Consider the following 24,140-nt stretch of genomic DNA (forward strand, 5'->3'; position numbering starts at 1 on the left):
TGCCTTGTCTCTCAGCTTTGGAGAGGTGTGATCACAGGCTAAAAAAATAAAGACTGTTGAAATAACCCTTTTTAGTCTTGCCAGGTGACAGCAGAACCTTCCAGTTACACCAAGGGGACGGCTCTGGAGCCTCAAGGTTGGATTGGGAGGAGGTAGCATCTATGCTCTATAGGATTCATCTCTATCAGTGCAAATGGGAAGACAAGTCTTTCCCCCTCCTCCCATGAATGACCTTATACTTAGGAAGGTGCTTTTAGCAAGGCAAGGAATCCATAAAAGTTAGGCATCATTTGAGCTTTATCATAATTGTTATTCTTTTGATTGCCAGTTCTAACCCTTAAACTAAGCCCTTCTAGGGTTCACTGGTGTTATGATAATACACTAGGCAGGAAATAATCCCCTTGTGGACCTCCTAGCCAGCTTCCTGCTGATTAAAGTCAGCAGTTTTGATTGATTCTAGGGACTAGATCTTTTGAACTTGAAAGTTCATTTACCAACTAGAAGTTCCATGTGAATTAACCTGCTAGAAAAAGTAGCTACTAACTTCCCTGCATTTCAGAAGATGTAGGACATCTTCAAAGGACTGTATGTACCTGTGTGGAACTGGTGAGGGCCATATTTTCAGTAGGAGGATAGAGCATGAACAGGGGCTTGGAACAAGAGATCCATTCCTAGTTGTGTTGACAGAAATGCTCTGTAGCCTACACCTTTAGTTGCTTCCCAACAACAAGGATAATCAGTCGACATTTTTAAGATGCTTTCAGTTTCTTGGATATGGACTAGATTTTTATGAAACTATGTGGCCCCTTCTTTTATTGATTCAGCTCAGTAACTGTTAAATTGTATTGAGATATCTTTCCAAGTAGATTGTTATCCTTCCTGTTTTAACATCATGCATTGAAAAAGGCATAAAGTTCAATCCAGGTTGGTATAAGATTAGGCCTAAAGGACAAAATGAGAGGAAGCGATAACACTATTGTTTTCTCATGCCTTCTTTCATATATTAGTGTATGTATCTGGAAGAATGTGTGCAAGAAGATTCTCTAATTCAAGCAGCTATCCCTGTTGCTAAAACCTGGTTCCTCTGGTCTTATTGGCAGGATTTCTTGTCAGCTGTAGTGGACACTGAAAACCAATTCTCCAGTTCGTTTTCTGTAAATCCAGGATGCCTGAAACCTGTGTATTCCGAGCCCAAAGCTGCCAAACAGGCGCTGACCTTGGGGCAACAGACTTCCTGTTCCACTCTTCCTCCAGGGGTTTCAAGCCTGTCAGCCCAGGGACTCAGAATCTCTTCCCCTAGTGTGTCCACGGCAGGAGGGGATTCTCCTTCTAAGACATCAACATGCCTAAGACATTTCCCTTCTCCCAGTTTAACTGGAGGAACTAGAGATCAAAGTAGCGTGACCTTAGAAGGAATAACCACAGAACCTCATGCACTTTTCTCTCTTGGGAAGCAACACCCAGGGTCTGGTACCACTGTGACAAGTAAACAGAATGAGTTCAGTATGCAATCATGCATGGAGCTGAGGCAAGGGGATGCAAGTGGGCCTATGAAAAGCCTGTTTCCTAAGCAGAAGGAGGACCCTGTGCAAGTTAAAAGGCCCCGGTTGTCTGAGCTGGGAGGATCTTGTTGCCAAGGGTCAATTGTCACCAGACTGCCTGAGCCTCTACTCTCAGATCCCACCACTTACCATGAGACTCCAAAGTTCATTATGAGACCTGGTGCTTCCAGCAGACATACTTTCCCATCTGGTTCACGAATTCCCACTCAACCCATCCCCTGGCAAACTGGTCCTAGGGGCAGGCATCTCCATGAGCCTCAGCCTCTCCAAAGTGCTAATTGTTATGCTCAGAACAATTTTCAAAATAGTTCTTTAACATCTCAGCCATTTCAATCTCCAACTTCCTGGGAAAGTAGAAAATCTAGAATTCCAGGGCCAACTGTTCGCAATCCAAACTCTTCTCTTGTTCCAGTGCCTAACTCTATTCAGAGACCCTTAGAATCCCGAGCTCGGGTCTCTTCTGTGGAGTCTCTTTTTTCTACTCCATCCACCCCCTGTTCTTCCCTGACAGCCTCAGGGATTCTTCAGACTCCTATAGTCACAAATCACCTTGTACAACTAGTTACTGCTACCAATCGGACACCTGGGATGCCTGCCCATTTACTCACCCGGGCCAAAACACGCCGTTTTCCTGGACCAGCTGGACTCTTGCCTCACCAGGTAAGTGATATTCACTTAGCTGACTTGAATTTCTAGGAAGAAGAGGGGATAGAGGGATTTAGCAACAATGTGTCTGGCAACATTTTATCTGATTGGTCAAGAAGCAGTATTCCCCACCACTAGGAAAAAAGGGGAATAAAAATGATGCTTATAGTGCAAAGTGGCAAAACAAAGTAGGAAAAGGTGCTTAATCCTCCTAGGAGAAGAGATGAAAGTTAGCAGTAAGGAAGAATGGAGTTATGTGTGCAAGGACTTGGCAGTCACATCAGGTTTAGGTCCCTGGATCAGTTGAGATGCTATATGGACTGTTCTAGGGGCAACAGAGACCCCTGCTATGAGAATTTGATTTCTAAACAAGTCTGACCAACTCTTAATTAACTTGTATTTTGAGGAATGTCTGAGTAGAGCCCAAACATTTAATTGGAAACTAGTGACTTCTTTTTTCTTCTGGACCACACTAGGACAAAATTTTTAGGCTAACCAGCTAGTTTGAAGAATGAATATGATGATACTGTTCTATTCTTCTAGAATCTCAGAGTAGGAGGGGTCCTATAGATTAACTGGCCCTAATAAGTAGCCTCTTCAGCTCTCTGAGCCAGTTGCAACTTCTTCATATTCCTCTAAAGATCTCCAGAAGCATGTAAGACTGTTCATGAGATTACTGAAATATGAAAAAACGTAATAATTGTTCCTTATAGTTTTCCTGGACACATGTAACTCATATGCAAAATTGTACTAATAACAGCTTCTGAGTTTTCTCATTCAAACTACATTCTCCTTTCTTTTAGCACAGTGGAAAAAATCTGGAGGAGATCATGATTTCAACTCCTCAGACTCCAGCCCATGGTGCACTAGCTAAATTCCGGACAGAGGTAATTTGCTCAGTGGCCATTGCTCTTTTGCTCAGATCAGAATTAGATTTCACCATTCAGTGGGATGATCATATGGGAAGAAGCATCCCTGTTAAGCGTTTTGGAGTTCGCTCCTAACAATTTAATAGTTTGGACATCTTCAATGATATTGTAGGATCAAAGAGGTATTTCAAATTGGAGACTAGAGGAGATAGCCACATAAGACCCTATTGGAGAGGGACCTAGTCTCATAGATAAGCTAGATTCTAATTGATAGCACAGATTTACACTTACTTTCCTTCCCCAGATTGGAATTTCTGTATCTAGAAAATAAGGACTCTAATATCTTCATCCCACAAGGTTAGGGGTAAGACATAGTTATTTTGTTAAATTATAGAGAATGACTGATTGAGTGACTAGAACTTTTCTTCCAGTAAAGTATGTGTGAACAGTGGGTAGATAATTAACACTTCTGCACCTCAGTTTTCTTTTGTGTAAAATGAGGTATAGGTTTGTAATAGGAGCAGATTTGGACTAGATGGTCTCTAATGTGTCATCCACTTATAAATCTTTGATGAGTTCCCTGTAGCCATATCCCTGGTTTTATGACTCAGTCATCCATCCCAAACTCTGACTCTAGGTAGTTATCCTTTCATTTGAAGGATATTTTGTCTTTGGTTTTGATGTTTTAAAATACTTTTATTTAGTACCACCATCCTAATCTATTAAGCTCTCTATTTTTCAACTGTCACAGTAAATAAAAATCAAAGGTCAAAGTGTTTATGAGTTGGTTTGGGGCCTTAATCAGCCTTATAGAAGCCTTACAGAGGGCCACTGAATTTAGAGCTAGGTATGGAAAGGAGCATGTGTCATTTCATTTTTCAGCTGAATCCCTATTGCATCCAAAGCTGTTTCTGGGCATATCTACACAAAATATTTTAAAATTTTGCATCTTTAAAATCAAGACCTCCAAGAGGGTATGACAGCATTTTCCTGAACTGTTAGTGAAAGTATTTCATCTCTAAACTTTGGCATGGATAAGAGATTGTGTTTTGTCTAGAAAAGAGATCTATGCTTTCTGCCACCCATTTCCCAAAGGAACTATAGTGGGATGGAAACTCATTCACCCAGGTGCCTCTTCCCACTCTTGTGCCAGGAAGTACTTAGCTCCCAGCCTTCAGGGGAGGATTTTGAGCGTGGCCCCTGGCTGACTATGAAAGCTGAACTGGGACTAGATGACCAAGACCCTGCCTGCTTCCTGCACACGTACAGTATTGTCATGGTATTGCGGAAGGTAAGAGGGAAGCTATTCCATCTCACTTCTCCTTCCCCCACCTACCCATGATGAGAAAGGCTTTCTCCAAACCTATTCCTCATATGATGGTTCCATCCACACATATATATCTTTTGACTAGAAAGAGGTTTAGTCATTGCTCATCTCTGGAATATATCTCGGTCCCAGAGTGGGTTTAGTGGAACAGTAAAAGCAAGTCATCTTTCAAGGGTTAAGTACATAGGGTACATTTGGTAGTCTACCTATGTGTATCATCACATATGCTAGGGTACTTTCTAATAGAATATATAAATATTAAAAGAAGTAGAGAAGTGGAAGATTAATCAGTCTCTAGGCAGTATGGGGATGCAGAGTTGAGTGTTCCATTTAGATAATCCTTAGCATAGAAAGTGATTTTACTTGGCTTGGTATAAATGGCATCTCCAACCTGTAAATCCCTGTTCCCCACCAGCAACCTCCTATGATATTTTGGTCCCTTTAAATAGGCCGCTTTGAAGCAACTTCCCAGGAACAAAGTGCCCACCATGGCTGTGATGATCAAATCCCTGAGCCGAAATACAGTAGATGCCAGTGTGGTGTTCAGAGATCCTACAGGTAAGGAGCAGGGCCTTGGGGCCTACCTAGTTTCTGGGAGTGATCTTCTTCAATCTCAGAATCCAGAGCAGTAGATGATCCTTAGTCTTTTAGAGATATACCAGAATATTAGAAGCTAGGAACTGGAAGAGATTGTAGAAACCAATGATTTTATTAGCATATCTGACCAGTTTATCCTCTGCTTAGAATACTTGTCACATCAGAAAACTTACTGTATGACAAAGCAATCTTATTACATTGCTCAATAATATTGTTTTTTTTCTTTTATAATAACTTTTTATTGACAGAACCCATGCCAGGGTAATTTTTTTTTACAACATTATCCCTTGCACTCGCTTCTGTTCTGATTTTTCCCCTCCCTCCCTCCATCCCCTCTCCTAGATGGCAAGCAGTCCTGTATATGTTAAATATGTTGCAGTATATCCTAGATACAATATATGTTTGCAGAACCAAACAGTTCTCTTGTTGCACAGGGAGAATTGGATTCAGAAGGTAAAAATAACCCGGGAAGAAAAACAGAAGTGCAAGCAGTTTATATTCATTTCCCAGTGTTCTTTTTTTGGGTGTAGCTGCTTCTGTCCATCCTTGATCAATTAAAGCTCTCTTTATCGAAGAGATCCACTTCCATCAGAATACATCCTCAAACAGTATCATTGTTGAGGTATATAATGATCTCCTGGTTCTGCTCATTTCACTTAGCATCAGTTCATGTAAGTCTCATGGCTTGATTTCTTATAAATTTGAGTCAATTCTCTATATATTTTGGAAATGAGGCCTTTATCAGAACCTTTAACTGTGAAGATGTTTTCCCAGTTTGTTGCTTCCCTTCTAATCTTGTTTGCATTAGTTTTGTTTGTACAAAGGCTTTTTAATTTGATATAATCAAAATTTTCTATTTTTTGATCAGTAATGGTCTCTAGTTCATCTTTGGTCACAAATTTCTTTCTCTTCCACAAGTCGCTCAATAATATCTAATTTTTAAAATCTTATTCTTCCATGTTGAACCATGCTGCCTGTCTATCTATGGCATCTATTCACTGATTTATATTATCTGCTACACAGAATATATTCTTTTTTCTAGAAGTCACATATATCTGAAGGTTGTTTTTATGTTATTCCTTTTACCTCCAGCACCAAATGCACCTTTTCTCCAAGCAAAACATTCCATGGTACAGTAGGAAGAGCCCTGACTCTGAAGACAGGCCTTGAGTTCATTGTCCACTCCTGTCTCTACCTTCCTCACCTTAAATCACTTACCTTCTTGCACTTCAGTATTCTCATGGATAAAATAGGAGAGGGGGTAGACAAAATGGACTTTTAGGCCCCTCCTGGTGCTAGAGCAATGATTCTATTTAAATGGAGCTGTGATCTTATCAATGTGGATACTTATAAAGTTACAAATCATAACCTCTCATGTGTTCTCATCGTGGGAAAATTTTGTCCATGTTCTCCTGGAAAACCTCCTTAAGAGGTTTATACAATATGTCAAGATTGTTTTGGGGATCTTAATATTTTATAGATATCAGTGTCTTAACTGTCTATTATCCCTTGTTCATACTATTTAATCAAATTGATTTTTTTGTGTGGTCTTAACATATCTATGATGAGATTTTTTAATTTGCCTTTTTTTGGTCTGCATTTCAACTTGGGTGAGGTAATGCATCCTATTTATACCTACCATGAATCTTCTTTTGCGAGTTAGATGGATTGCAATTTATTACTTGGCAATAACAGTATTTTACAATTCACAACCACATACCATCACCATAAAACTATTTATGTTAAGAATATGTTTTTATTTTTAAAGATTGGTTATTTTGGAAGAGAGCTTAGGCTCATTTAAAACACTAATTTGGTCCTCTCTCTACCTCCTATTCAGTGCTAGGCCCAGTTCATTGTTCATCTGCGGTATCTATCCCATGAATGTGTATTCATGGACCAGCTTTAACAGGCTATCCTTCCAACTGCAAATCATAAGCTAGACAAGAAACATTCTTCATCCAATTGATTTTTCTTCTGTGGATGGTTATGCTGAATTTTGGGCATGGTTGGTTTTTAATTTAAAAGAAGGTTTTGTTTTTTTGTTTTTTTTAAGAATACAAAAGGTTCTTCTGTATACATCCTTCTCACAAACATTTGTAGAGATGAGAAAGTAGGCATATGATATAAATGAATATAAAACTGTTTACAAGTACTTTGCTAAGCACTGCAAATACAAATAAAAAATACCAAGACATTCCTTATCTTTAATGAACTTATATTTTAACAGCATAAGAAAACAAATATAGGGCTAAGGAGAAGTGTTTAGTCAACAGTGAACCAGATATAAGGCAACTAGTTGACATACTCTTTCCAGAAGTATTTCCTGGAGTATGGTCCCTGAGTAAGAAATAAATACAGCAAGGGTATGAATGCAGCAGTCTGGTACAAAGCTGGCCTGCTAGAGAACAATGTAATGATCTGGAGTCTGTGTGGGACATCTGGAGTGATCACTCATTGAGGGAGATGGAGAACCAGGTTAGAGGTAGAAGGTCGATCAGTTGCAGTGGCTTGGCAGGATGAGCATAAATGATTATTGATATTTTCTCAATTATGTTTTCTTTATAGTAAAAAGAATTTATTATAAATCTTTTAAAATTTTTATTTAGTATTTTATTTTTCCCCAATTATATGTAAAAACAATTTTTAACATTTTTTAAAAAAGTTTGAGTTCTACTCCACACCTATCAGATTGGCTAAGATGACAGGAAAAAAATGAAAAAATGTTGGAGATATTTGGGAAAACTGGAACATCAGTGCATTGTTGATGAGATTGTGAACTAATCCAGCCATTCTGAAGAGCAGTTTGGAACTATGCACAAAAGGCTTCAAAACTCTGCACTGACACTATTGGGTCTGTATCCCAAAGAGATCATAAAACAGAGGAGAGGACCCATGTGTGCAAAAATGTTTGTAGAAGCTCTTTTTCTGGTGATAAGAAATTGGAATTTGATTGGATGCTCATTAGTTGGGAAGTGGCTGAATAAGATATAAGTATATAAATGTAATGGAATATTATTACTCTATAAAAAGTGATAAGTAAGTTGATTTCAGAAAAATCTGGAAAGCCGTATATGAACTGATGGTGAGTGAAGTGAGCAGAAAATTGTACAGTCACAGTAAGATTATGTGATGATCAACTGTGATAGACTTAGCTCTTCTCAGCAATACAAGCGTTTGAAGACAATTCCAATAGACTTGGGATGGAAAATGCCATCTGCATCCAGAGAGACAACTATGGAAACAGACTATGGATCAAAGCATAGTGTTTTTTTTTTTTTTTAATTAAAACTTTTTATATTTAAAACATATGCATGGGTAATTTTTCAACATTGATCCTTGCAAAACATTATGTTCCAAATTTTCCCCTCCTTTCCCCCCACCCCCTCCCCTAGATGGCAAGTAATCCAATATATGTTAAATATGTTTACATATATTGAATTTAACATATATTTTTACATATTTATATAATTATATCTTGCTGCACCAGAAAAATCAAATCAGAAAAGAAAAAAATGAAAAAGAAAACAAAATGCAAGCAAACAACAAAAGTGAAAATGCTATTGTGATCCACGCTCAGTTCCCACAGTCCTCTCTCTGGTTGTAGATGGGTTTCTTTATCACAGGATCACTGGAACTGGCTTCAGTCATCTCATTGTTCGAAAGAATCACGTCCATCAGAATTGATCATTGTATAATCTTGTTACTAGGTACAATGATCTGGTTCTGCTCATTTCACTTAGCCTCAGTTCATGTAAGTCTCTCCAGATCTCTCTGAAATCAATCTGCTGATCATTTCTTATGGAACAATAATATTCCATTCCATAACATTCATATACCATAACTTAATTTGGCCATCCTCCAACTGATGGGCATCCACTCAGTTTCCAGTTTCTAGCCGCTACCAAAAGGGCTGCCACAAACATTTTTGCATATGTGGGTCCCTTTTCCTTCTTTAAGATCTCTTTGGGATATAAGCCCAAAGGATATGTACAGTTTGATAGCTTTTCCAGCATAGTTCCAGATAGCATAGTATTTTTTATAAGTTATAAGAATCATCTTCCCATGTAAGAATATAAACAGTTCAACTTAAATATTAACTTCCTTATGATTTTTCTTTCCCAATTACCTTTTTAGGCTTTTCTTGAGGCTTATATTTGAAAGTCAAATTTTGTGTTCGGTTATGGTCTTTTCATAAAAAATATGTGAAAGTCTTTCATTTTATTGAATGCCCATTATTTCCCCAGAAGGATTACACTTAGTTTTGCTGGGGAGAGAAATTCTTGTTTGTAATCTTAACTACTTTGCTCTTCAAAATATATATATATATATAATATATTTCATATATTCCAAGTTGCTAAATCTTGGTGGTCCTGACTTGAATTGTTTCTTTCTGGCTGCTTGCAATATTTTCTGCTTGATCTAAGAGCTCTGGAATATGGCTATAATATATTCTCAGGACTTTTTATTTTGGGATCTCTTTTAGAAGGTGATCATTGGTTTCTTTCTTTTTTTTTTTTTCATATTTTATTTTTCCAAATACATGTAAAGATAGTTTTCAACATTCATTTTTGTAAGACTTTTGTTTTCCAAATTTTTCTCCTTCCCTCCTCTCTCCCCAAAATCTGATATATAGGTTCAATATGTACAATCTTTCTATACATATTTGTTAGATTCTTTCAATTTCTATTTTACTCTGTGGTTCTAGAATATCAGGTCAGTTTTTCTTGCTAATTTTAGAAAGATGATGTCTAAGCTATTTTTTTGATCATGACTTTCGGGTAGTCCAATAATTTTAAAAGTATCTCTCCTGGAATCTATTTTCCAGATCAATTGTGTTTCTCCAGCAAGATATTTCATGTTTTCTTTATTTTTTCATTCTTTTGGCTTTGTTTTATTTCTTGACTTCTCATAATGTTATTAGTTTTCATTTGCTCAATTCCAAATTTTAAGGAATTATTTTCTTCAAATGAGCTCCTGCACCTTCCTTTCCATTTGGCTAATTACTTTTTAAGGAGTGTTTTTCTTCAATGAATTTTTTGCCTCCTTTATCATTTGGTTTTCTGCTTTTCAAAATATTCTTCTCCTTGTTGACTTTTTGGAGCTCTTATTATGTAGTCTATTCTGGTTTTTAAGGTGTTGTTTTCTTCAGTGAGTGGTGTGTGTGTGTGTGTGTGTGTGTGTGTGTGTGTGTGTGTGTGTGTGTGTGTGTCCTTTACCAATTTTTGTTTGTTTTTCATGATTTTCTTACATCACTCTCATTTCTCTTCCCAGTTTTTCCTTTGCTTCTCTTACTTGATGTTCAGAATCCTTTCTGAGGTCTTCCATAGCCTGAGACCAATTCATATTTTTCTTGGAGGCTTTGGATATTGGAGCTTTGATTTTGTTATCGTCTTCTGAGTGTGTTTTTATCTTCCTTGTCACATAGTATCTTTCTATGGTCGAAAAAAAATTTTTTTTTGTTTTTTTGATTATTTTTAACTCCTTGTTAAAGTGGGGCTCTGTTTCCAGAGTACAGGGCTCACTGTCTTGAGCTTCAAGGATTTTGTACAACTGTTTTCAGAGACTCTTGGGACCTGTAAGTTTTCAGTTCTTCCAAGGTGGGATAATCTAAGAGAAAGTGCATTTACTGTTCTCCTGGCCTGTGTTCTAGTCTGTAAGTGACTATAAGCTTTTCTGCCCTGGAACTGTGACAAGAGCTGCAGTCTCTGGTATGTTAGTCCTCCTCTTTGCCCTGGAACTGCCACCCAAATATGAGTATGGGAAAAGCAAAAGAGTCCTGCCCCCAGTGCCAGGAAAGGGACCCCTCCTTTTGATCTTCTGATCAATTATTCAATCACCTTGTCTGTGGATTGGGAGCTCTGGAAGCGGGGGCTACAACTGCTGATTTAGTGGTTCCCTAGGCCTACTCCTGCTTTGTTAGGGCCTGGTCTGTACTGAATTGTGTTCCATTTTCAGCCAGGTGTCCTTCTAAATTGTCCTCGGCTGGAAAATTATTTCACCCCATCCTTTTGTGGGTTGTACTGCTTCAAGAATTAACTTCATGTCATCATTTAAAGGCGTTTGGAGGGATTTGGGGGAGAATTCAAGCAATTTGCTGCCTTTTTTCTCTGCCTTCTTGGCTCTACCTCCATTATAAAAACCTTTACAAGGGACAGCTAGGTGGATAGAGCACTAGCCCTGAAGTCATGAGGTCAAATGTGACCTCAGACACTTAACACTTCCTGGCTGTGTGACCCTGGGCAAATCACTTAACCCCAATTGCCTCAGCAAAAAAAAAAAAAAAAAAAAAAAATCCTTTACAGATCTTTTTCATCTTTTCTTGTTGTTCTCCTTCAGTTTCATCCTGCATTGCCCTTGGGACAACTTAATTCTCTCACCAAACTGCCTTTAAATTGTTTTTACTCTCTGCTGCTTCTTTCTCATGTGATACTGTCATTAGCTTCATTATCTTTCTGCTTGGCAAATAAGTCCATGTCTTTGCTGATTTAGGTACTTTTGGTTTCCTTATTGTGGTAAAGATTTATTTTTAAGAAGAGGCTATCGATATCTATGGTTTTTATGTCACCATGTTGGAATGTCCATCTTCCTTCCCCTACCCAGGGAACTATCCTTATAACAAGGAATAAAAAGATTGGAGAAAAAGTAGTTTAGCAAAACTAACCAAGCTATCAAAGAAATCTAATAGTGTATCTTGTCACTGGATGAATTTTCTCTTCCTTTTCTCAGGACCAAGCTTGGTTATTTTTGATTACAGAGTATGATTACTTAGTTTCCTTGGTTTGGTATATAATTAATAAAAGAGGTCAGTGATTGATTCCTCATGAAACCCATTCAATGCCCTTGGAAGAATATTGCAATTTTTTCTGCTTGTGGCTCCTTTTGACAGAAAAAATCTTTACCTGATCTCCAGATATATAAGGTATATAAAATAGATAGGCAAGTCAAATATTTACTGATAACATCATAATTTTATGACCCCCACATTCACTTATACAATCCCATTCATGATCCACATTTTAAGAAACTTCGATCTAAACAAAAGGGAGAATCCACATTTTCTCAGATCTGTCTTGAGTAAATCACAATGGGCCAGAATCCATCAATTCTAAATTCAAATTGCCTAACCTTTTGAACAGATATGAGTTTTCTCTGTCTCTATCAATCCTGTACCTAAAAGGACTGTTTGAATTACCTACAGAATGAAGAAGTAGAAAAGTGGAAAAAACCTTGGTACTAATTCTATTAATTGGTTATTAATATAAGAAAAATAATCATTTCTTTCAGTAAATTTGGAAATCAATCAAGAGGCATTATGTATAAACTATAGTATTTCAGATATTGTGTTAAACTCATGAAATACAGAGACAAAGTTAAAACAGTCCCTGCCCTTAAGGAACTTACATTGTAATAGGGGAGATTATAGATACATATATAATTCATATAAAACAAATGTAAAGCAGTTTTGGTATGAGTAAATTAGAACAGGTGGGGTCAGAAAAGATTGTGTGAGAAGAGAGTATTTGAGTTTAGTGTAGAAGGGAATCAAGGATTTGAAGAAAGGCATGGGTGAGAAACAAAGAGGCATGAGGGACAGGCAGACAGGAAGATGCATGTAGTGTGGAAGAGGGAGTAGATTCAAAATAAAGGGAGAAGAGAAATGAAGCTTAAGACTTTAAGTAGGAAGCGTCTATGTAGTAAAGCAATTTACATGTCAAAACAGGAGTTTATGTTTGATCATAGAAATGAAAATACCGAATGCTTGCTCTGGACATGTTACAATGGAAGTGTGCATGAGGCATCCAGTTGGAAAGAGACCATTCATGGTATAGGACTGGTATTCATGAGAGAAACCAAGGTTGGCTATATATGAATCTTCTACATAAGGGTGGTAGCTGAATGTCTGGTAGCTAAGAAAATAACCAAATGAGATAAAGTAGAAAAGAGAAGAAGGCTCAGGGCAGAATCTTGGTATAGTGTTCTGGTTGGGTTTCTGGAGGTTGAAACAGCCTTCCTTTCAGCAGAGTAATCACCACAAGAATAACCAGGTGTCCCAATCCTTTATTATCTCCTTCAAAATCTAGTTTCCTTGCCTGGACCCAGGCTAGCTTTCTTTTTTTTTCTTTTTTATTTAATAATAACTTTATATTGACAGAATCCATGCCAGGGTAATTTTTTTACAACATTATTCCTTGCACTCACTTCTGTTCTGATTTTTCCCCTCCCTCCCTCCACCCCCTCCCCTAGATGGCAAGCAGTCCTATATATGTTAGATATGTTGCAGTATATCCTAGATACAATATATGTTTGCAGAACCAAACAGTTCTCTTGTTGCACAGGGAGAATTGGATTCATAAGGTGAAAATAACCCAGGAAGAAAAACAAAAATGCAAATAGTTTACATTCATTTCCCAGTGTTCTTTCCTTGATTGTAGCTGCTTCTGTCCATCATTTATCAATTGAAACTGAGTTGGTCTCTTTGTCAAAGAAATCCACTTCCATCAGAATATGTCCTCATACAGTATTGTTGTTGAAGTGTATAATGATCTCCTGGTTCTGCTCATTTCACTTAGCATCAGTTCATGTAAGTCTCTGGAAGCCTCTCTGTATTCATCCTGCTGGTCATTTCTTACAGAACAATAATATTTCATAACATTCATATACCACAATTTACCCAGCCATTCTCCAATTGATGGGCATCCATTCATTTTCCAGCTTCTAGCCACTACAAACAGGGCTGCCAGGCTAGCTTTCTTAAAGGCCTTCTGGAGTCTTTGTTTCAGTACAGAAGTGAAGGAGGAGAGGCCTATCACCACGGTGGTGTGAGATGGAATGAATCTGTCTGAGTTTATCCCAGCTTATATGCTCTATTCTAATTACATTGTCATAGGTGTGAATCTTGTAGAATAAGTGTCAATCTTGTAGAACTATATTAAGTACTAAGTACATGTACTGAACTAGAGAATTATTGATCACCATGCTAAACTAGATAATCATTGTCTTATCAATTCCACTGAGTTAGCACCTTGTAAGAATCCTTGTTTCAAGTACAGAATTCTGGCCCATAACACCTTAGGATATACCCACAGTTGGGAAGCATAATAGGAATGTCAGCTTGACAAAGAACTGTCTAGTCTTATAGTTAGAAGAAAACCCTGGAAAAGCAATGCCACAAAAATCCAAAGAGAAATATTCAGGAGGAAATGAGGAGGTTAACAGTAGCTAGTGCTTTAGGAGGAAGTATTAAGAAGATAAGAACTGAGAAGGTACCATTAAAGTTTGATGATTGAGAGATTATTAGTAATTGTGAAGAAAGCAGTTTCTGTTTCATGAGGTCAGACTCAAAATAGGGGATTAAGAACAGGTGAAGAAAGAAAGTGAGGACAGCAGTTAGATAATTTTTTCCAAGGAGTTTGGCTAAAAAGGGAAGGAAATACATAGGATGACTGAGGTATTTTTTAAGGATTGAGGAAACTTACCCTTGTTTGTAGGCAATAGGAGAGGAACCATTAAAGATTGAAGGTAAGAGAGAAAGAGATGATAAATGAGGGCAGTATGCCAGAAAAGATGGGCTCAAGGTATATTGTGAGAAAAACTTACATTCCTTTCCCTTTCAGAAGATATTTTTTAAAAAGGGAGTTCTTAGCAATTAGTTTTAATTTATTTTTGGTAAAATTATATCTATTTGGGAAAAAAGATGAAATTGTTATAATTGAGGTTGATTATTTTGTACCCAAGTGTAAGACTTTATATTAATCCCTTTTAAATTTCATCTTATTAGATTCAGCCCTAAATCTCTAACCTGAGGAGATCCTGTTGGATTCTGACTGTCATCTAGTATGTCAGAAATCTCTCCCAGCTTTGGGTTATTTCAGATTTGAGGAGCATACCATATCTACTTTTATCTTAAGTCATCGATAAAAATGTTAAATAGCCCAGTGTCAAACATAAATTCCTGGAATGCTCTATTGGAGACCTCTCACCATACTAACTTTGAATCATTAGCAACTAGTCTTTGAGTGAGACCATCAAATCTCTCTAATACATTAACATCTTATCCGTATTCTTCTCCACAAGAATAGTATGTAATACTATACCTCATCAAATACTTTGTTAAAATTTAGACAAACTGTGGCTGTAGCATTTCCCCTTATCTGCTAATTTTATGATCCTGTCAAAAAATGAAAAGGTTAGTCTGGCATTTTTATCTACCTTAAAATCTATTTGTTTCCTCCCCATCCCCATTATATTTATAAACAGTTTTTAATATTTGCTGCTGTTGTTTTTAAATCTAGTGTCCCAAATTCTATCCTTCTGACTCTTCCCTCCCCCTTCCTTGAGACATAAGCATTCTGATATAGGTTATATTTGTGCAGTCATGTAAATCATAATTTGTTCTTAATGAAACCAGACTAGCTCTTTGTAATCACCATTTCCCTTTCTAGATTTTTGCTCACCATCTTTTTTATGCTCTGTGCTAGGATTTTCCTGAAATCAAAGTCAAGCTCACTTGGCCTATATTTTTCAGGCTCTGTCCTTTTCTCTTCTGAAAAATGGAACATTTGCCCTTCTCAAACCTTGTAGTACTGCTCTTGTTTTCTGTGATCTTTCACATGTCTGTGATCTTTCACAAGGCAACTTTGCCTTCTTTCCATTGTCACATATCATCCCATCTGCTCTAAGCAACAATGCTATTCCTTCCAGGATTCTTCTTTTCTCTCCAATTTGACTTTTTAAAAAGTCCTTTTTTGTTTCCAGCTTCTTTCTCTAGCCTCAAATAATGACATTCCAAGCATTATTTTTTTTATTTTTAGATTTTAATTTTAAATTTTTTGTGTATTTTATTTTTCCTTAGTCACATGTAAGTACATTTTAATATTAATTTTTCCAACTTCCAAATTCTTTCCCTTCCCTCTCTCTCTACCCCTCCCACCAAATTCCTCCCCCATTGAGAAGGCAAGCACTTTAATATACGTTATACATGTTTAGTCACCAAGCATTATTTTAAAAAAAATTTTTTTATTGAAGCTTTTTATTTTCAAAACATATGCATGGACAGTTTTTCAACATTGACCCTGCGTAGCCTTGTGTTCCAAATTTTCCCCTCCTTCTCCCCATCCCCTCCCCTAGATGCCATCCCTTAGATGGCAAGTAATCCAATATATGTTAAACATGTTTATTGGAGTTAATATATATTTTTACATATTTATACAGTTTTCTTGCTGCACAAAAAAAAATCAGATCAAAAAGGAAAAAAATAAGAAAGAAAACAAAATGCAAGTAAACAGCCACAAAAAGAGTGAAAATACTATATTGTGATTCACACTCAATTCCCACAGCTCTCTCTCTGGATGCTGATAGCTCTCTTCATCACAAGACCATTGGAATTGACCTGAATCACCTCATTGTTGAAAAGAGCCACATCCATCAGAATTGATTATTATATAATCTTCTTGCTGCCATGTATAATGATCTTCTGGTTCTGCTCATTTCACTTAGCATCAATTCATGTAAGTCTCTCTAGTCCTCTCTGAAATCATCCTGCTGGTCATTTCTTACAGAACAATAATATTCATAACATTCATATCCTATAACTCATTTAGTCATTCTCCAATTAATGAGCATCCACTCAGTTTCCAGTTTCTTGCCACTACAAAGAGGACATTTTTGCACATGTGGATCCCTTTTCCTTCTTTAAGATCTCTTTGGAATATAAGCCCAGTAGAAACACTGCTGGATCAAAGGGTATGCACAGTTTGATAACTTTTTGAGCATAGTTCCAAATTGCTCTCCAGAATGGTTGGATCCATTCACAACTCCATTATGCATCAGTTTTCTACATCCCCTCCAACATTCGTCATTATCTTTTCTTGTCATCTTAGCCAATCTGAGAGGTGTGTAGTGATATCTCAAAGTTATTGTAATTTGCATTTCTCTGATCAGTAGTGATTTAGAGCTCCTTTTCATATGATTAGAAATGGTTTCAGTTTCTTCTTCTGAAAACTGTCTGTTCATATCCTTGACCAGTTATCAATTGGAGAATGGTTTGAATTCTTATAAATTTGAATCAATTCTTTATATATTTTAGAAATGAGGCCTTTATCAGAACCTTTGACTGTAAAAATGTTTTCCCAGTTTATTGCTTCTCTAATTTCTTTTTTCTTTTTTTTTTTGGCTGAGGCAATTGGGTTAAGTGACTTTCCCAGGGTCACACAGCTCGGAAGTGTTAAGTATCTGAGACCAGATTTGAACTTGGGTCCTCCTGACTTTAGGGCTGGTGCTGTATCCACTGTGCCACCTAGCTGCCCCTATTGCTTCCCTTTTAATGATAATGAGATCTTATCCCAAAAGCTGGGGTCTTTGAGTTTCTCAAACACTAGGATTGTTATAGTTATTGACTATTTTGTCCTGTGAACTTAACCTATTCCACTGATCAACTACTCTATTTCTTAGCCAATACATATGGTTTTGATGATTGCTGCTTTATAATATAATTTTGGGTCTACCAGGCATTCTTTTTTTTTTTTTTAATAACTTTTTATTGATAGAACACATGCCAGGGTAATTTTTTACAGCATTATCCCTTGCATTCACTTCTGTTCCGATTTTTCCCCTCCCTCCCTCTACCCCCTCCCCCAGATGGCAAGCAATCCTTTACATGTTGAATAAGTTACAGTATATCCTAGATACAATATATGTGTGCAGAACCGAACAGTTTTCTTGTTGCACAGGGAGAATTGAATTCAGATGGTAGAAATAACCCGGGAAGAAAAACAAAAATGCAAGCAATTTATATTCATTTCCCAGTGTCCTTTCTTTGGGTGTAGCTGCTTCTGTCCATCTTTGATCAATTAAAGCTCTCTTTATCGAAGAGATCCACTTCCATCAGAATACATCCTCAAACAGTATCGTTATTGAGGTATATAATGATCTCCTGGTTCTGCTCATTTCACTTAACATCAGTTCATGTAAGTCTCGCCAGTCCTCTCTGTATTCATCCTGCTGGTCATTCCTTACAGAACAATAATATTCCATAACATTCATATACCACAATTTACTCAACCATTCTCCAGTTGATGGGCATCCTTTCATTTTCCAGCTTCTAGCCACTACAAACAGGGCTGCCACAAACATTTTGGCACATACAGGTCCCTTTCCTTTCTTTAGTATCTTTTTGGGGTATCCATCAGGCATTCTTAAAGTACTGTGCTATGATTCTGTATTCATCCTGTTACCTGGTCTTGCTTCCATATTCTGTACATTTTTAAAAAATATTTAAATTGATTACTAAATTCCCTGTATATTGACATAATCTCTTCAGACAAATTCCATCTTTTCTTTTCAATGGGATTGTTTCTCTTTGTGTTTTGAGAATTTAATTCTTCAGCATCTTTCATCCCTCTTGTGGTGACTGCCCCTGAAGCATTTGTCCATGGCATCCTCTCTGCTTTTTGGGTCCTCATCCAAACAAGAATGTAGGAGAAGAGACAAGTCCTTGTCTTTCGCCCAAATAATGAGAAGGAAAAAGTGTAGTTGGCTTGGAGGGGTTTGGGATTAGTGAAGTAGATTGGAAATTGAATTGGGAGAGGGAAAATTGGGGGAAATTAAAGAAAATTTGAAATCATACAATCTCTAGGCTCAATTACTAGTCTGAATTCTATTTCTGGGATGTAAGGGAAGCAGGATTAAAGACAAGGAGAAACAAAAAAGATAAGATAAGACCATGAATAAGTAAACTGGGGAAGAAGAAGGTGATAATACAAGACAAAAAGAAAAGGTAAATTAGATGATTAAACAAATTAATAGAGTAGAGTGGGAGAACAAATTGGGGAAGCACATGGGAAATTTGATATAAGGTTGGAGAGAGGAGTTTTTCTTGATTAGTCTGAGATTCCATTTCTCATGTTCCAGTTTGTTCATCATAGGGGACATGAGTCCAGAGATATTCACATAGTGAGTGAGTATGGGCCCGTGAGAAAGGTTCATATATGCCTGCTTTACCACAAGAATTCCTACTATAAATATCCCGTTAAATCAAATGATCATTTATGTTAAGATTGTTTTGGTTAACAACATCTAGATAAGCTCTAGTTTCTCGATCTCTCTCTTAAAATTTGACACCTAAAACTGAATATACTACTCTAAGCGTGGTGCTATTCCATTCATTGTCACATTGTCCTAGGAGGTTAGCAAAAAGTGGAGGAAGAAGTACCAGACTACGTCTATGGCTATAGCTACAGCTACGTCTGGGTCTAGGTCTGGCGTGACTTATTTTGTCTCCCTCTGGTCTCTTGCAGGAGAGATGCAAGGTACTGTGCACCGGCTGCTGTTGGAGGAGAGACAGAATGAGCTGAAGACTGGATCTGTCCTACTGCTGAAGCAGGTAAAGGAAGCAGAGCAATAAGGACTATTTATTTTAAACTAAGCTGGCTTGGGGAAATCTTCCCGAATCACAAGAGTTCATTGATGTAGTGCTTTAAAACTTGAAAAGTGCTTCACATATGGTATTCTGTCCAAATCTATGACTCCCACATAACCATATAATGGTTTAGCTGGCTGCATTTTCTCCTAGAATCCAAGCAGGTCTATGACAGTTCTGTGGCCACACTTTCAGCACTTGTCCTGCAGCTTTGGGCCACTTACTGAAATAGGATGCCTTAAGAGTTGACCTTAATAGAGTCCATCTATTATCTCATATGATGGCCTGTTTCTACTGGCCTAGCTCCTGCTCCTTTAGTATTGTTTCTTTCTCTTTAGCACTAGGGTGAGGCAAAGATAGGGGTCCTGGGTCAAATTATGGAGATTTCTGTTTGACTTTGGTGCAGGCCATCAGGATCTTACATCTAGCTTAGTACTACTCAGGAGATTTAGTCTTGAGTACCTATTGTACTGTGACTTTCTCCTTCGCATGTTTCCCAGATTGGAGTATTCTCCCCCTCACTCCGCAATCACTACCTCAATGTAACTCCTAACAACCTGGTCCAGATTTACAGCCCAGATTCAGGAGATGGGAGAGTCCCCAGGAGCTGTCAACCCCTTTCCAAGGTAAGAGGACTTCAAAGGCTGGGAAGTTGAGAGAAAAAAAAAGAGAAACTACTTTTTTCCCCTTCTTTCTTTCTATTTCCTTCCATTTTTGTCTCCTAACATGTTTTCTTAGTATCTCTGCTCCCCAGAAGGGCTATCTTATTGAAGATTTCAGAGTTTGAAGTGCTGAAAATCACTGTAAACTTAATCAAGAATTGAGGATCTCAGTGTAGAAAAAGTTGTGGTGAGTCACGGAACTTTCACAACCAGGCAATAGGCCAGCTAGTCTAATATGTTATAACTCCTTTTTTTTTTTTGCCATTGCAGTCTTAGAATGGGAGAAAGATATAGGGCTCAGACTTTGAGGTTGAAAATGGAGACACTTTAGGCCCAAGATATTGTGCTACTAGGGCTATGCTCTGAGCATGGTGCCTTGGATGCTCTGGGGCATTTAAGCATGATCCTCTTTCCATAGTTCTTTCATACTATCTTAAAAAATGTATTCGCTAAAAAGGCAAGTAAACCTATCTGATGATGGGATTTCCGTGGCTACTTATTAATCCCAAGCCAGTTTCTCTTGAAGTGTGCATCAGTAAGTGTGTGGTCACATTCAGGTACCTTTTAATATCCACCCCAGAGTTGGTAAGGGGTTTTTGATACTCAAAATTCATAGACATTTCAACATGAAGCAAATAGCTTTTTGGATTATTGGATGTTTGGGGTAGTAATTCCTGCTATAGCTTGTTTCTATTAGCAATATAATTAAAACCTAACTGTATTTGCTTGATCTTAGAAATCTGTTAGGGCAACTGTACCCACGATTACTCTTTCCCCACCCTGATGAAGACTGAAAGATACTTTATTCCGATACTTTACTCAGTTTTTTGGGACATTTTCAGCTTTCTAGCCCTCTCCAGTCAGACTCTCTGTCTCAGCCTCCTGGTCCTGAGAACTCCTCTCATGCTCTTCATTGTGATGGGAAGCCCAGAGAGAAGCTTAGGACAAGCAGCATGGAGGCAGCCTCTGGAGAAGAGTTTCCTGAAGCAGGTAAAAAAGTCAGCCTCTCTCTGGAAGCAGAATCACTTTGACTGCTGCTCTTTTGTAAAGAATCACTCAGCTAGGCTCTTGACAATTGCCTGTTTTGTCCTTTTGGTTGAGTCTGACCATGAAGAGGATAGCACCCCCATGATAGGGGGGAGGGGAGGGTCATTGTGATTATTAGTGTGCTTAAGGAAATGATCTATTTCTTGTTAAGGGAACTCTTTGTGACTTTGAACATGTTATTTAGCCTTTCATATCTTCACTTTCCCCAGTTATAAAATGGGGGTGGTGGTAATATCATCTGCCCCTGCTGTTATTGGAAGAGTGTTTTGTAAAAGCTTTGTAAAAAGACCATAAGAATGTATTTGGTCTATATGTGGAAATGGGAGTGCTTTAAAGTTGGCAATACTCAGCATACATTATTTACTTGAAGCCCACAAAAAAAGGAAACCTCCATAGAGGGATAGAATTGTCCCATGACTGGGGGTATGGGGAGAGAGGTACTTTCATAAGAAGCTGGGTACATCTAAAGTTCACTCATTGCCATGTCTTGGGGTGCCACCTTCTAGTACCATAAAAGGACAATTATGTATGTTTCCCCACTAGGTTATCAGAGAATGAGGCCAAGTAATCAAAGACTTGAGCCCTTACTATCTGTTTACATCCAGAACTGAGCTAACTCCTTATCCTTGCCTTTTGTGCTGTGCAGATGATCTGGATGGACTCCTAGGGGAGTTACCTGAGGACTTCTTCTCTGAGGACAGTGGCTGGTGAGACAGGACCACAAGGACCTAGCATTGCCTTGTTTGCTGCAAGTCAGGCATGGACTCATCTCACTTGTGAGACAGTGGCTGGAGGCAGGGCTGTGTTCTTTTGCCTTAGCAGATAACCTTGTGAGCATATCAGCTGTCCCCTTCCCTGCCTGTTTGTGAGAGCGTTCTCCTCATCTTTTAGGTCAGAGCATCTTTCTTAACAGATTCTGTCTGTGGAGACAGTAGGGGTCCCAGAAAAGCATCAGTTTTGATCATAGACAAGTTTCCTGGTTCTCACAATTTTGATTTCCACTCTTTGGACAATTGAAGACCCAGGAGTAAACAGGGACATAATTCCCCAAATCTGAGCTTAGAACTGCTGTTTGCCTCCATTACCTCCTCACCTAAAGTTAAATTATCAGTTCATTTTTCCCTCAGAACTTTGTCTTCAGCTATTCTCATCCTGCCCCTAAGAGACTACTTCACTTAGACCTGAATTATTTATTTATCCCTAAAACAAGATTTTTACTGAAGTTACACAGTTTAACTTGTGCAAGAGATTTCCAGGTTTAGGATCAAAGAGTTAGAGCATTGTGCCATATTTTAAAATAAAATATGGTACTCACTCTCCTTGGACTTTGGGCTATATGCTCTTCTGCCAATTCTTTTATGACCTTAGCTTTCTTTTGTATGTCCTATCCATCTTGATCCTGGATGCCATAATGTTTTGAGGGAGGACTGAGCACTCTTGACTTCACAGAGTCATTCATAGAAGGGGACACTATAAAATTAACTTAGTTTCCTTCTGTAGTAATTTCAGTGATTTATTCTCAAAACAAGGACTGATCAAGAAGAGGATGGGGCATAGCTTTTTATATTTGTTCCACCCTACAATGCAGATGGGAAAAAGAAGGTTGGTCTAATATTTTTGATTATTGCCAGAAAAGGAGAAAACCCAAAAGGTTATGGCCTTCTGGGGTTAGGTTTAAATTGCCAACTTGCTTTCAAGGACCACTTGATCCATGGCTGGGGTTCCTCTCTAAAATGTAACTTTCCATTTTCTAAAACGTATCCATTATGAGGCTAAAGAGAGAAATGAAGAGGCTGTAGGAGATAGAGGAGGCAATCAGTCAGTCAGCATTTCTTAAATTCCAAGTCTTAGACATTGTGCCATAAAGAATTAAACAACCCTTATCACAGAGATCTTACATTCTTAAGATGGTATATGTATATGTGTGCATATGTATATGTGTGTGTATGTCTATGTAGAATAAATATAAAGTTAATAAATAAAAGGAAATGCAAGATTGTTTGGGAGGGAAGACACTGGCAGTTGGAGATATTAAGAAAGGCTTCTTATAAAAGTTGGTCCTTGATGGTGTTTAAGGAAATGGGACATTCTAGGAGTCAGAGTTAAAGAATCTAGACATTTCAGGTCTGAAGAGCAGTCAATGCAAAGACAATAGGGCATCCTGAGGGACTGACCTTGTGCCATAATTGGCACTATGGATTGGCCCTGATGTATCTTTCTTACTGAATATTTTACCATATATGCATCAGATGCGTATATACCTAACCACTTTTTTCTCTACCAAGTCTGTCTGAGATGTCCTTCCTTCTGTCCCAATCCCAGCTCTGTCTATCAGACTTCCACCTAAGCTTTCTGGGCCCAGATTAGTCTTGCCTCCATGAAACTCCCTCAGACTCTTCTAGTCCACAAGCCTTTCTCTTCTGAACTCTAAAGGACAAAGATAAGAAAATAGCTATAGAATTGAGAGCTGGAAAGGACTTTAGAAATAGTCTTATTGTAAAAGGAAGAAACTGAAGCTGATGGAGTTGAAGGAACTTGTCTGGGTCATAGTAATAAATAGATTCAGGATTCAAATCTATAACACTTCTTCTCAGGCACTTAAGCACATTCTACTTGTCATTGTGGTTACTAATGTTATGTATCCAGGCCTTTCAATTCTAGTGTCAACTTGTGGAAAATAGTGACTGTGACTTTTATATCTCGCATGACTCCTTGCACAGATTCTATGCTCAATAAATGTTGAATGAAGCAGCCCCTGTATGTTTATAGAAATATGGGAGATATTAAAAACTCCTACTCCCTGAGAGCTGGACAAAGATACTCAGTGGGTGTGTTGTGCTGAGGGTATCCTTCAGGTTAGCGCTCTGTGCTGATCAAGGAAGTGGAAGGTGCCAGAGAGGAAAGAAGTATATACTACCTACGTTGGCTCCTTGATCCCACCCCACTTTGCTGATCTCCAAACATAGGAATTCCACTGTGGGTTACTAGCTGCTGCAATAGGCAGTTGGCAGC

The 24,140-nt window shown here is 38.0% G+C and overlaps 1 protein-coding gene across 1 annotated transcript in view; it reads left to right on the forward strand.

Moving 5' to 3' along the window:
- The window catches only part of HROB (homologous recombination factor with OB-fold), a 36,159-nt gene extending 12,279 nt beyond the window's left edge, over nt 1-23,880 (forward strand). Inside the window, 8 exon segments of the mRNA XM_051996631.1 lie at nt 1,101-2,222; nt 3,011-3,094; nt 4,230-4,367; nt 4,853-4,961; nt 19,298-19,383; nt 19,920-20,045; nt 20,924-21,071; nt 21,775-23,880. Coding sequence (XP_051852591.1) covers nt 1,101-2,222; nt 3,011-3,094; nt 4,230-4,367; nt 4,853-4,961; nt 19,298-19,383; nt 19,920-20,045; nt 20,924-21,071; nt 21,775-21,839 — 1,878 coding nt within the window. The 3' untranslated portion in view covers nt 21,840-23,880.
- The last annotated feature ends 260 nt before the right edge of the window (nt 23,881-24,140 follow it).

This window comes from Antechinus flavipes, chromosome 4 (assembly GCF_016432865.1).
Source record: "Antechinus flavipes isolate AdamAnt ecotype Samford, QLD, Australia chromosome 4, AdamAnt_v2, whole genome shotgun sequence".
NCBI classification, from domain to species: Eukaryota; Metazoa; Chordata; class Mammalia; order Dasyuromorphia; family Dasyuridae; genus Antechinus; species Antechinus flavipes.